General features: G+C 44.9%; 1 protein-coding gene across 1 annotated transcript in view; it reads right to left on the bottom strand.

The window, feature by feature from the left end:
• NSMAF (neutral sphingomyelinase activation associated factor) overlaps positions 1 to 14242 on the bottom strand; it is a 155172-nt gene extending 140930 nt beyond the window's left edge. Inside the window, exons 1-2 of the mRNA XM_033933475.1 lie at positions 13876 to 14242; positions 3947 to 4036 (exon numbers count right to left, since the gene is read on the bottom strand). Coding sequence (XP_033789366.1) covers positions 3947 to 4036; positions 13876 to 13925 — 140 coding nt within the window. The 5' untranslated portion in view covers positions 13926 to 14242. The remainder of the gene's footprint in view (positions 1 to 3946; positions 4037 to 13875) is intronic.
• Positions 14243 to 14641: the final 399 nt, after the last annotated feature.

Below are 14641 nucleotides of genomic sequence, written 5' to 3'. Positions count from 1 at the left end.
AAATAAGACAGCCCCCCCCTTTTTAGAAAAAAATGTAAAATAAGGCACCCCCCCCCGCAAATAAGCCACCCACCGATACCTGCGCTTACCCGAATCGGGTGGTACGGTGGGTGACTCCGTGTGGTCCCTGGCACCCCCGACACGATCGGGGCAAGAGGGAGCTCAAGCCCTCTTGCCCCCCCCGACTCCCCGACACGATCGGGGCAAGAGGGAGCTCAAGCCCTCTTGCCCCCCCCGACTCCCCGACACGATCGGGGCAAGAGGGAGCTCAAGCCCTCTTGCCCCCCCGACTCTCCGACACGATCGGGGCAAGAGGGAGCTCAAGCCCTCTTGCCCCCCCCGACTCCCCGACACGATCGGGGCAAGAGGGAGCTCAAGCCCTCTTGCCCCCCCCGACTCCCCGACACGATCGGGGCAAAAGGGAGCTCAAGCCCTCTTGCCCCCCTGACTCCCCGACACGATCGGGGCAAGAGGGAGCTCAAGCCCTCTTGCCCCCCCGACTCCCCGACACGATCGGGGCAAAAGGGAGCTCAAGCCCTCTTGCCCCCCCGACTCCCCGACACGATCGGGGCAAAAGGGAGCCCAAGCCCTCTTGCCCCGCCGATTCCCCAACTCCCCGACAATATCGGGCCAGGAGGGAGCCCAAGTCCTCCTGGCCACGGCGACCCCCTAACCCCACCCTGCACTACATTACGGGCAGGAGGGATCCCAGGCCCTCCTGCCCTCGACGCAAACCCCCCCTCCCCCCAACGACCGCCCCCCCCCAAGAACCTCCGACCGCCCCCCCAGCCGACCCGCGACCCCCCTGGCCGACCCCCACGACACCCCCAACCCCCTTCCCCGTACCTTTCTGTAGTTGGCCGGACAGACGGGAGCCAAACCCGCCTGTCCGGCAGGCAGCCATCGACGGAATGAGGCCGGATTGGCCCATCCGTCCCAAAGCTCCGCCTACTGGTGGGGCCTAAGGCGCCTGGGCCAATCAGAATAGGCCCGGGAGCCTTAGGTCCCTCCTGGGGGCAGGGCCTGAGGCACATGGTCGGGTTGGGCCCATGTGCCTCAGGCCCCGCCCCCAGGAGGGACCTAAGGCTCCCGGGCCTATTCTGATTGGCCCAGGCGCCTTAGGCCCCACCAGTAGGCGGAGCTTTGGGACGGATGGGCCAATCCGGCCTCATTCCGTCGTTGGCTGCCTGCCGGACAGGCGGGTTTGGCTCCCGTCTGTCCGGCCAACTACAGAAAAGTACGGGGAAGGGGGTTGGGGGTGTCGTGGGGGGCGGCCAGGGGGGGTCGCGGGTCGGCTGGGGGGGCGGTCGGAGGTTCTTGGGGGGGGCGGTCGTTGGGGGGAGGGGGGGTTTGCGTCGAGGGCAGGAGGGCCTGGGATCCCTCCTGCCCGTAATGTAGTGCAGGGTGGGGTTAGGGGGTCGCCGTGGCCAGGAGGACTTGGGCTCCCTCCTGGCCCGATATTGTGTGGGGAGTTGGGGAATCGGCGGGGCAAGAGGGCTTGGGCTCCTTTTTGCCCCGATCGTGTCGGGGAGTCGGGGGGGGCAAGAGGGAACCAGGCGGAGAGAGGGCAGTTAAGCGCAGTGCCTGCGCGGAAGGATGCAGCTCGGGCGACTTCGTTGTGTGAAACGAAGTTCGTTGTACGGATCAAGACATAAAGTTCGTTGTGCGCAGCGTTCGCTGTGCGAGGCGTCCGTTATGCGAGGCACCACTGTACGAAGAAAACTCAGCTGGACTCACTTCTGCTACCCCAGTTGTACGGTCCTTCAATGACTTGAGGATAATTCAACACTGGAAGCTACCACTCCCCTCCCCATTCCAGGTTCGGAGAAAAGCTCTCTTTGAGACCACCTTTGAATTCCAAGGACCCAAAATCTGGAACAAACTCCCAAGCAACTTAGGACGATTTATCACATCCTTCCAATTCAGGAAAGCACTGAAAACGCATTTATTCTGCACTAACCTGTTATAACGTATTCAAATATGTTGTCATCGGTACACAGAAGGCCCCAGCGAGAAGGCCGTGAAGCAGTCTGTGAGTGCTGATGGCCCGACACTCCTCTGTCGAAGGTATTTATGGTCGGCGGGGATCGGTTGGAAGGGAAGGATGGAGGGTCAGCGGGGATTCGGCTGCGTGGGGGGTCAGGGGGAAGCGCAGCTGCCTAAGACTACAGCTTATTTTCGGGGGTAGGGCTTATATTAAGTCCTACCCTTAAATGTGTTTCTCAATATAACAGATGTAACTTTAACCCCCCTTCCCTTCCAATTGTTGTTAGTCTTGTCTTACTTCTAATGTTTATATATATATACTGTATGTATTTTAACTTAACTTATTTTATTATTATGTACATCGCTTTGTATAAAGATATAGCGATTCATCAAATATTTAATAAACCTTGAAACCTTGAACCTTGATACCCCGAAAATCATGCTAGAGCTTATTGTCGGGGAAACACAGTACTATTTATTATTTCTATAGTGCTGAAAAAGTGTACGCAGCGCTGTACATTTTAACATACAATAAACAGTCCCTGCTCAGAAGAGCTTACAATCTAATTTAGACAGGACATTACAGGATTGGGGAGATTATGGTAGAGGAAATGATACAGTGGGTAGAAGAATCTGACAGCAATGAGTGGGAGTTAAAGAGTTGAAAGCAGTTTCAAAAAAGTGGGCCTTTAGCTTGGATTTGAACACTGCCAGGGATGGAGCACGACGTATTGATTCAGGCAGCCTGTTCCAGGCATATGGCACCAATTAGCAGTTACAAGTGGAACCGACCTTAAGTTGACATTCTACAACATGGGAGTGCAAAATCCATCATGCACAATTACAGTGGGGGAGTGGACTGAGAAGGGGCATGGACGGGGCAGGAGCATGCCCAAGTTATAGAATACATACAGATACATGTAAGAACACTTATACCAGCCTTTGAGATGGTGTAGGTGCTCATGCCTAAGCTTACTAAGTATTCTATAATGGCAGTTCCATCCAGAACTAACACTTAGAACCAAAGGTTTGATGACTTCTTGAATTTAAGCCTTAATCATAGTAAATGTTTTTTTTTTAATCTGGAGTAACTGTACTGGATAAACCCTCAATGGTTATAATACAAGTTTGGTTACAACATGTTAATTTTTGCAAAGGCATGATAGTTGCAAATTTTTACTGCATTTTAGTAAAAACAGCCTCTAGGGGGGAATTGGCATAACCTGCTTTGAAACTGCTGCATACACTTGTCATTAATTTATCTTTGAAACTGTGATAGAATGCAGGAACAAAAACAGTTTCACTGTTGTATAATGTTTGAATATTCTATTCTATGAACCAACAATGATACACATTTACATTTATTTCTAAGCATTAATGGTAGACACTAGTTATAATATCTCACAATGATAGGGTAACCAAGATACAAATGCCGTTTCTCTCCCATTATGCCTAGAAAAAAAGCCCAAAACAAACAACAACAAAAAAAAACCAACAACAACAAAAAAAACAACCCTGGCTTGATTCTCTAAACCAGGGGTGCCCAACCTGCGGCCTGAGGGCCGCATGCGGCCCGGTCGAGGGCGATGCAGTGTTTTCCTCTGCTGCCCCTGGGTGTTTACCGTCTTGCCGGTTCCCTCCTCTATCTTGCTGCAGCGTTTGTGCATTTGTGTGGCCCCAGAAACATTTTTTTCAGTCAATGCAGCCCAGGGAAGCCAAAAGGTTGGACACCCCTGCTCTAAACGGTGTCGTCTCGTGATCAACATACAATCAGCGGCCGCTTTTAAGGCCGCTGCTGATAACAACGCTGTTTAGAGGATCCAGGCCTAGGTGCCTAGATGACCTTCACACACAGGCAGTCAGATAAGATTACCCTATAAAAACTAATTATCTTTTGAAGGAATAGAAAATCATAACCGTTCATAAAAAACTGTTTGTACAATTAATATATGTTTTCTACCTTCTGGGTTTGCCGTCTTCACTTATTATGTGATAACCTATATGTTGCTCAAAAAAATACTCTTCCAAATCAAGCAGAAGCAGGGTAAACCTAGGTAGGAAATAAAATGATAAATATTCTACATTAGTAGGGCTGAAAACAGAAAAATTATCAATTTCACAATGAAGGAAGAATAGAAATTTATAATCTTACATTTTTCCTAAATTGAAAAATATTACTAAAGTAGATTTTAACACTTGGTGGAATACTGTTTGCATAACTAATAAATCTGAATGCGTAATTGCTGAAAAATATAAAAGCATAGCTAATTATGGGGTCCTTTTACTAAGGTGCACTAAATTGATTAGTGCACCTTAATAAAAGTACCCCTATGTTAAAATATGGAAACCTTTGCAAGTTTACTGTGAAACCTCTTGATATCTTATTTGGTCAGAAATGTATAATCTCTTTAGTAATAATGTTTATTCTAATCTATTGATTAGATAGCGATGCAATTTTTGGGAATTATAACACTATATAATTTCTGACAAGGGATCTTTGAATTATCTCCATGCGCTCTCAAACATATCATTAATGACAACAATATTGTTTTCTGAGTATATTACATATGATATGTTGATGTGTCCCCTTTCTATGTTTAAATATATGTTATATTTGTTATTTGACAATAAACGCAATAAAATATTTTGAACAAAAAGAAATTTGCAATCTTACTTTTGAACATGTTTTTAGTTTACCTTGGCTTGTAATGACAGAGGCTGATAGCACCTATTAGGTTAACCAGTTTAATGTGGCATTAATGTTCAAGGATATAGAGCTACAATCAAGAGGCATGGCAGTTGACCTTAACATGGTGCACAGCCTCCCAGCCTCTCAACCTCATTCAGTTTATTGTTGCAACATCTGCAACTGAACTTCTTTCTGCAGCTCAGGACCCTGCAAGGAGGAAAAGACATTAAACTTGAGAGCAGCTGACCATAAGGCAAAAAAATGTCAACTCTTGGGGCTCTTGACCATTCTTCTTCTTCAATGGTCCTCTTCGGGATTTGCAACATCTCAATATTTGGGATTGCCAGCTCAGAATGTGGATTTTTAGAAAAGCAATCTTTCTCAATCAATTGATTATTCTTCTGACCTCTGCCCATGCTGCAAGATGAAAGGTGATCTAGAACATAGTAGAGCATTTACTCCCCTCATGCAGCAAACACTATCTACATGGCTCTGGCTACAGTGGTATTAGGCTTGGAACACTCCAGTCACTGCATTAATGGTGTTCAGCTTAGGGTGTGGAAAGGGTCAATATTGTCTCAACACTAAATAGTCACTTGTATGGGTATCAGGCACAGTCTAAAATGTAGTCACAACATGACACCTTTCAAATCCAACCAGCCTCTCTACTTAGTTCTCAGTTGGCCAACAAGTAAAGCAGCATGACCCAAGAAAATGGTTTTCCTACTAACTTCATATAGGAATATTTAACCCTATAATGCTACTCTCTCATGGATGACATCAATACTTCAGCCATGGCTTCATCTGGACCTGGAAACTTTATCAGACACAGACTCCCAGTGAACCCTGTTTGCCCATTTCCCAAGGTTTACCACACTGGCTACTCTTGTAACGCCAGTGTATTTGTAAGACCTAGTCTAGTACGTCTACTAGCACACAGTGGGGCTAGTCATTTTACCCCAGATGCATGGCCTAGTTCACAAACTGCCCTGATAAGTACCTAGACAGGATCTGTGGTGAGATTTGAAGTAGGATTAAAGAAAGTAGCATCCAGACAATCCTAAAAGTAATGCGGTATTAGACAGGGGGAATGAGAAACTGCCCAAATCCTGGAATTCCTCTGACGTTAAACCACAGAGCACCATCCATAAATTTAAAATTTACAAGTCCAACTAATCATGGTGGAATTAATTTATAAACCACACAAAAACATAAGAGAAAGCATAGCTCCACACCCAGCAGCAATACAGATCTTATCTTACGTTTATCGTCTCTTGAGCAGATTCTTCTTCAGAGGAGGACAGAAACATGGAGGTTCTAAGTCAAGTAAGAAAAGATCAAGGAAAAGGCTTATCTGCACCGTCATCCCTATCTTGATTGTGGGAGTTGGTTCCCAAAAGTACCAGAAATGACTGTGAACCATATCTTTGTAGTGCACTATGATTGTAAAGGCTGAATTTGGTATAATTATGACAAAGAATTCAGAGATCATCTAGATGAGAACAGATTCATGATTTGGGGGCACTACACATGTTGGTTCATGGCAGCAAACAATAACTAATGAGGATTATCACTCCAATCTGCAGAATCAGCCTGGTTCCCTGGCTCAGGGCAAGATGTAACCTATCACTTTAACACATCATCAATATGCCTGCACATATGGTACTAACCACACAGCAACCCACTACCCCCAAAAAGCTACCGATTAAACATGTGCACAGATAAGCCTACCAGAAAGCACCATCTTTCCCCAAGGCTCTTCAAATACCCAAAGAAGCAAGTGGCAAGACCAACCTAGAGTACTGATAGAATTGAAAAATGAACTTGCAGAGCTATTAGTAATCTGTAACTTTATCTATAAAATCCAGCATGGTACCAAAAAGACTGGAGGGTGGTCAATGTAATATCAATTTTTAAAAAGGGTTTCAGAGGTAGATCTGGGAAATTATAGAATGGTGAGTGATATAGGTAGAGACTATTCTAAAGAACAAAATTAGAGAGCACATACATAAGTATGGATTAATGAGACACAGCCAACATGAATTTAGTCAAGGGAACTCTATCTTGCCTCACCTCGGCAATTTTCCAAGCGAGGAATTGGCCTTTGGTGACCAAAAATCAGCGACTGGACCCGGTACTGTGCTGCACTGTGAAAAGCATATCTCTGGTGTGCGTTTTGATTGTGACTAATGGGAATAAATAAATATTACAAGATTCACATAAATTATAGCAGTATTTTTTGGGGTGAGGGAGGACAAAATCATGCTTCTTGAGTGCACGTGTGTCTTATGTGTTTCTAGTTGTGGCTCATGATATATTAAAAACAAATTATCAGATTTTACATAAATTATAGTAATTGAAAGCCAACATTTGCATCTCCCTTCTCCTCTAATCGTGCCCATTGGTCCACAGGGGTGGAGGTGAGGTCAGGCTCTGTGTCTGGCTGGCAGCCCGAAGATCAGCATTGGAAAGACATTCCCAGCTTAAGGCAATGATTCTTCTCATTTCCAGCTACTTTTAAACTGAGGGGAAGATTTTTAAAACTTTGTGGTAAAAACTGGCGGGCCACTGTCGCAGCCATTATTGTAATGATTTTTTAAAAAGTCATGTCATTCTCAAAAAAACATGCATGTAAATGAGGTTGTGGAGAGTAGCAGAACTCACTAAATTTACTTGAGCCTCTGTTATACTTCACTGGGCACCCTAGCTCCACCTGCAGTTTTTCCCTTCTGCAATCATGCCAGCAGGAATGTATATGTTCTGCTCTCCATTTTATTATTTTATTAGGTGTTTTTTCATTCCCTTTTTTTTTTTTTTTTTGGGGGGGGGGGGGTGTTCTTGTGCTCGGAGTGATTATTCAGCTGTGCCTGCATTAAGATCACACAGACTTTGGTCTGCAGCTGACAGACCAATCCCTGGTGGTACCTGTCAGCCAGCCTGCATTTGCTTCACTAGAACAAGGGGTCCATCTCCAGCTTTCTCCTGCTGAACAAAGGTTCAAGCACAGGCTGTTAGGCATCCATAGGAGACTGGGTGGTGTCTCACAAGATGAGCGTCTTCTCACCTCCACCTGTCGGTCCGCAGGGGGGGAGAGCACGACACACAAACCACTTGTCTAAAATTTAGTCTCACCTATTTGCACTTGAAATTCATTTACAGGGAAATTAAAACATGGAAGGTAACCTAGGATGAGGTTTTTCAGGATCTGACATTATGAGTCCATGACATCTTAGAGTACAATTATGTTGTTATCTCCTTAGACTAAGGGGGGAAATTCATCAAGAGGTGCTAAACGCCAAGACGCCCTTAGTAATACAATAGGTGTCTTAGTGTTCAGTGTGCACTAATGGGCATTTGGTGAGCGGGAAGTGACTGCCATAGCTATGTTGCTGCCTATCCCCTCGTCTCCCCCATAAAAAAACATATTTGCGGTTTTTCAAGATTTGCGGGGGTTCCTGGAACGGAACCCCCGCCAATATCAGGGGAGTACTATACCACAAGTAAATGCCTGGTCACCTACTGCAGCATCAGCAAACACATTCATTCTCAGATGCATAGTGAAATGTAAACATAAGAATAAGAAAATAAGAATAGTCTTACTGGGTCAGACCAATGGCCCATCTAGCCCAGTAGCCCATCTTCACAGTAGCCAATCCAGGTCACTAGTACATGGCAAAAACCCAAATAGGTTATTGAATTAGGATATTTTAAATATTTCAATTTTCCATACTAAAGCACAATATTGCCATAAAGCAAGAATAGACAAATCAGTAAGTTAAGGGATTGAACAAACATCAAGAAGCTGAATGCAGGCAGACCACTAATATGCAAAACAAATGACACCGCCTAGAGAGGATTCATCATAGGTCTGTTACAAGACAAAGGCTGTACATGCTTTTCCAGTTCCATGACCTCTTCATCAGGAAGCACTAATAAGATCATGAGACTGAGGCACATGATATAAATCTGTAAATTCCTATATTTCTTCACTGTGTATAGATGTTAGACTATGGCTGAGAGAAATAAATCAATGATGAATCTTCCAGTAGGAAGAATTCAAACTAGCTTCTGCGTTCACATAATAGAATCAGCTCATTGTAGGAAAAAATGCTTCATGATGCTCATGAATTGTGTAGTAAGCAAAAGAACTCATGGGGGACTATTAGCAAAACTGAAAGTGGTCAATGCAAAGGGATCAGTTGGCATACATCCTAATATAACAGGAAAATAATGGAGAAAGGAAAGAAGCTACAGGAAGAAGCTACAGAACTGGAGACAAGCAGCTACTGCTTTGTTGTTTTTGAAGAGGAACAAATAAGTGGGGAAAACATGCAGAACATGGCTCATGGAATTCTTTCCAAACTCCCTGTGCATGCCCAGTCCCCCAGCCTTGTAAGATCCTTGTACTATTCTCAATCAACTCAGGATTTAACAATTTTGAAGTCTTATGCATCTGCAAATTTAGTCACCATACTAGTCACTCCCTTTTACAGAGCAAAAGAAAACCACTATCCCACTATCAGTCAGGTTACCCAAGGACTCTGCCCTGGGACCTCTTCTTTTCTCCATCTATATTCATTTCCTTGATGTTCTGATCCCCTACCATGGTTTTCAGTATTACCTTTATGAGGACGACTTGCAGATTGACTTCTCTACAGCAAAAATCTCTACAGGAATCCGGGCCCAAGTCTCAGCCTGCCTGCCTGTCTGACATTGCTGCCTGAATGTCTCACCAGTACTTAAAACTGAATATGGCCCAGTCTGAGCTATTTATCCTTCCCCTGTTCAAGCAAGGCTGAAGACTTGAACATCGGGGCCAAAATTGCCAGAATGGATTCTCTCTCCCACATGGCTGGGCTAGAGACTCCGTTCTGTGAATTCAAATAACAGACATGAGGTTTTATTAATAGTTCTCCTGTGCCTGGGAAGAGCCAATATAGTCCATCACAATTTCACTGCTCTCCAAAGGGAGAAAGCAAGGACAAACAGATTTATACTCTATGTCACATCATTTGTAGTAACTATCATGCTTTAGAACAGTGTTTTTCAACCTTTTTACACCCGTGGACTGGCAGAAATAAAAGGACTACTAGAACTAAAATTTTAAAACCCCATTTCCGCCCCATCTACGCGAGCTCGGTCACCTCAGTAACTATAGAAAAATAGACAAATATAGTGCAAAATATAGACAGCAGATATAAATTCTTAAAACTGACACGTTTTGATCACTAAATTGAAAATAAAATCATTTTTCCTACCTTTGCTGTCTGGTGATTGATTTCATGAGTCTCTGGTTGCGTTTCCTTCTGTCTGTGTATCCTTTCTTTCATTTCTTTCTTTCTGCACTCAGCCCAAGAATTGTCCCTTTCTATTCCCTCCCTTTTTCCTTCCTATGTCCTTAGTGCCCCCGGTGCCTCCTTCCCATGTCCTTAGTGCCCCTTCCTGCTTTAGTGCCCCCAGTGCCTCCTTCCCATGTCTTTAGTGCCCCCAGTGCCTCATTCCCATGCCCTTAGTGCCCCTTCCTGTCAGTGCCCCCAGTGCATCCTTCCCATGTCTTTAGTGCCCCCATGCCTCCTTCATATGTCTCTATCACTGCCTTCCACACTTTGTCCCACCCCCACCCCCCAAGCCATCCTGCCTGCCTGTCTACCTCTCTCTCTCCCTCCCTGGCCAAAGCCAGCCTGCCTACCTCCTTCCCTCCCTGCCGTGCAAAAAAAAAAAAAAGCCTCCCTCCTTCCTTTCCCCGGGTCAGCTGCTATCTGACCGCCCTGCTACTGCTAAAGCCGACAGGAAGTCTTCTTTCCGACGTCAATTCTGATGTCGGAAAGGACGTTCTGGGCAAGCCAGGCAGCGATTGTCTGGCCCAGAATTGATGTCGGAAAGAAGACTTCCTGTCGGCTTTAGCAGCAGCAGGGCGGTAAGATAGCAGCCGACCCGGGGAAAGGAAGAAGGGAGGCTTATTTTTTTGCGCGACAGGTAGGGACAGGAAATGATTGCCTGTCCCGTTGACAACGGGACAGGAGGTCTGAAAACAGGACCTATGGTCACCTTAATATTGCCGGCCCTGCGTGGACCGGCAGAAATTTCCTGCGGACTGGCACTGGTCCGCGGACCGACGGTTGAAGAACAGTGCTTTAGAATACAATGGCACAGTTGATCACATGACTTCCTTTCCAAGAATGCCTTACGTCAATGTTACATTTAAATCCTTAATTTTAATGTTAAGTCCATTCTAATGTTAAGTTTTTTAAATCCAGTAGGTGGCAGTGTTTCACATTTTCTTTCTTAATCACTTTTGATCTCTGACCTTTTCAGACACCAATCGTGTCAGTAAAAGGCCGGCATCCTGCAGACACATTCTAACTTCTGTATGATCTCCCAATTAACATTGCATGAAACAGATTCTCTGTAAAAACCCCAAGTTTCCTGCTCCTCTGAGAACTTTATGAACAATGGTACATAAATTGGCCTATGTCTTAAGAGTCACAAAGACAAACTAAACTTTTGAACTTCCTTTAAACTTTTCAATCTTTAATTACAATGCCTCAGACTTTTCCACTAGAGCTCATTTTAATTCCCTAAATTTATATATATATATACATACACACACACACATACACACACACTCAGTTTTGATTCATTCACAAAGTAATAGTTTTCATATCTTGAGACACCTATCACCCTGTAAACTTCAGGAATTCTTCACCACCACCTAAACCTTCCTCTCCCTGCATTCTCTAGCTCAGTGGATAATACTGTCATCCCCACTTGCAACCTTGGGGTCATGTTTGACACCTCTTTCTCTGCACAAACCCAACAGACTGCCAAAACCTGTTATTTCTTTCTCTATATCACCAAGATCCGACCTTTCCTCTCTGAGAACACTAACAAAATACTTATCCACATGCTTATCTCTCACTTAAGACTACTGCAATGTGCTTCTCCCTAGGTTTCCAATTAACCATCTCTCTCCTTTTCAATCCATTCAAAATTCTGCTGCATGACTTATATTCCGCCATAGTTGCCATGCTCACATCACCCCTCTCCCACCAGTCACTATACTCACATTACCTCTCTCCTCAAGTCACTTTACTGGCTCCCTATCCATTTCCGCATACAGTTCAAACTCCTCTTATTGACTTATAAGTGCATTCACTCTGCAGCTCCACAATATCTCTCCTCTCTTATCACTCCCTATACTCCTTCTCAGAAAATCCACTCACTGGGCAAGTCTCTCCTATCTGTGCCCTTCTTCTCTACTGCCAACTCCAGGCTATGTCCCTTCGCTCTTGTTGCACCTTATACCTGGAGCAGGCTGCCTGAGTACATATGCAAAGCTCCATCTCTGGTAGTATTCAAATCTAGGCTAAAAGTCCACTTTTTTCAAGGTTGCTTTTTAACTCTTAATTCCCACTCGCTTGTAAGACACCCTGCTGTATTGCTTCCTCTCTGAGAAACTCCTTAACCCCCTGTTTGTCTGTTTGATTAGATTGTAAACTCTACACAGGGACTGTTTCTTGAATGTTTAACATACAGTGCTGTACGTACATCTGTAATGCTATAGAAATGATAGTAAATACTATCCCAAAAACTACAAGGCTGTTGGGATTAAGAGGAAATAAAGGGCTGCAAGCAAGTAAATAATATAGCATTGACTCTTGCAGGTGTGGTGGAGATGGAGAAAATTAATTGTGGGGATGGAATGGATCTTAGCAAGTATGGATGGGGATGTCCACTGTACAATTATTATGTTCCTAACCATATTGTTAATCCCTTTTGTCATTCCTGAGACTTGTAAGTCACCTTCTTGAACCTCTAAGTATAGAGCGACTCAGAAATTGCAATTTGCAACTTTCTACCCACAACCTCAGGGACAAAGAGCAAAAAACTCAAATATAGAATAATCATCAATGTATATGTTTTAAAAAAGAAAAAGGGTGAAGCACTTTCCACACAAAATCAAGTTTTTAAATAATGATATGTATACTATCTACCCTCTAAAACGAGAGCAATGAAAGACTATTAAAAAATGTGTTGGGTGCCATACATAGTAACTTCTCTTCCATTAACACGGTGAAAAAACAGCCTTCTCCTACATGCAGGCTAACAATACAACGGACAAACTACTACTACTAATTATTTCTAGAGCACTACTTGACGTACGCAGCGCTGTACAGATTTAAACGAGACCCACCATCATCATCTATTCTAGCGTCCCTTTGGAATGTTATTTGCCCCACCTCTATAGCCTCGCTTTGGATCACAACCCCGCCCCCTATAAAAGATGACTTCACGCTTACAGTACTTCTTTCCAGCTTGTCAGGTTAAAAGTTTTTTAAGTTATTTTACTGTTAGTGATGCCTGAAACTTTAAAATAAAAACAGTACCAATTCCCTAATTTTTCTCCTCCTCTCCTGTCTCTCGCATAGTATCCTGCGGCCACCACGCTTCCCCAAACTACTCGCCTTTCATGCGTTCCTTGCACCTGCTAATGCTACTGAATGCACTAAACGCGTTTAAACAGAGGCAGTCAGGACGAAGGCTCGGTGATGACGACGACTATAGCTCCTAGGCTAGGCAGCAGGTGAGACTGAGGGACGCGGGTAGGACGCAACAGAAAAAGGCGTCCAAAGGTCTCGAGCTCTCTCCAGAATTCATAAAGAACGCCAAAAAAAAAGGCAGAACGTTTCAAAATAGTACAGAGACACGAATAGCTCGATCACGAGATTCTGATCACCGTCTCCATTCTCTCTGGTCAATAATAATTAAAGTTTGATGCTGCAACTACTAGACAGAAAGCTACATTGTTCACGTCGCCATCTCTGTTTATCTTTGCGTTGTGTACGCGTGCCACTTATGCCGGCTGCGGCTGTGACGTAAATAGTAGGGCAGGGGCGCTTCGTTCCATCCTTTCTCCCCTTTAGCGAGTTTGTCTCCTCACGCCGCTCCCGGCCCCACCTCCACAAATAAATGTTTTGACTCCCCCTGCGGAGACTTTCCGGCTCTCACCCTTTTGCCACCTTCATAAGGTTAAGCACGGCTGGTGTGCCGTTTCAACCCAAGTACTGTAATTTGTTAGGTTGGGGGCAGTAAGCAAGGGTATAGCTGCCTCAGGCAAAGACCGAGCGCGCTCCCTCCCTCCTCCTCCTCTGACAGAGAAACCGGCAGTGAATGCCCCTGCAAAGAAGAAAGCCACGAACCTCTCTTTGGAGGAGTGCTGGTCCCGTTCCTTCCTTTTCCTGAAAGCCATCGGAACGAGGGCAAAACAAAACAAAAGCCAATAAATACAACCGCCCCCCCTCCTCGCCGGAGCCCGAGTCGGTCCAGCGGGTGGGCGAGGGGACCTCCTGCTTCTGCTCCCGGCGAAGAGGAAACGAGGCGGGATCAGGGCGGGAAGGGGGAGGAAAGTAAACCTTTCACCGCCCGGCCGGAGGAGCAAGCAGAAGCAGCGGCCTCCTGTTTACAGGAAGCGAGAGAAGGTGGCTCCTGCTGGCGTTATATACAAACGGAAAGAGTCTGGGCCTGGGCGCTAGATTTCTCTCATTGCGGTCGCTGGATCAGAGCGAAAATGTGCTCCATTTATAGAAACGCAAGTGGTTGGCGACTCGTTGCTTTTGCTGGAGACAACCCCCTGCTTTTGTATTTTCAAATGTGAGCTTCTTGAGTGCATATATTATAGCCAGTTTGTGGTAAACGGTAAATACTTGAGTACCGGAAAGTAAACCAGTTAGGTATAAGTGGTGTATTAAATACTAATAAATAAATAAATCTTGTGGTTTTGCTCTTTTGTGGGAGAAAGTATATAGGGATATGTTAAAGAAGAAAAGCGATCTCGCAGGAGTCTGAAACATACTGTATGCTCTTCTGAGCCAGAGTATGTCCTGCAGGAGGAATGTATGAAGGATTGATGTCGCTGGATTTATGGGTTGTTAAAGTTTCTGTTGGAGTTTTGATCCCGAGTTTACA

Source organism: Geotrypetes seraphini, chromosome 2 (genome assembly GCF_902459505.1).
Source record: "Geotrypetes seraphini chromosome 2, aGeoSer1.1, whole genome shotgun sequence".
Taxonomy (NCBI): Eukaryota; Metazoa; Chordata; class Amphibia; order Gymnophiona; family Dermophiidae; genus Geotrypetes; species Geotrypetes seraphini.
This window is presented reverse-complemented; position numbering and strand designations above follow the sequence as displayed.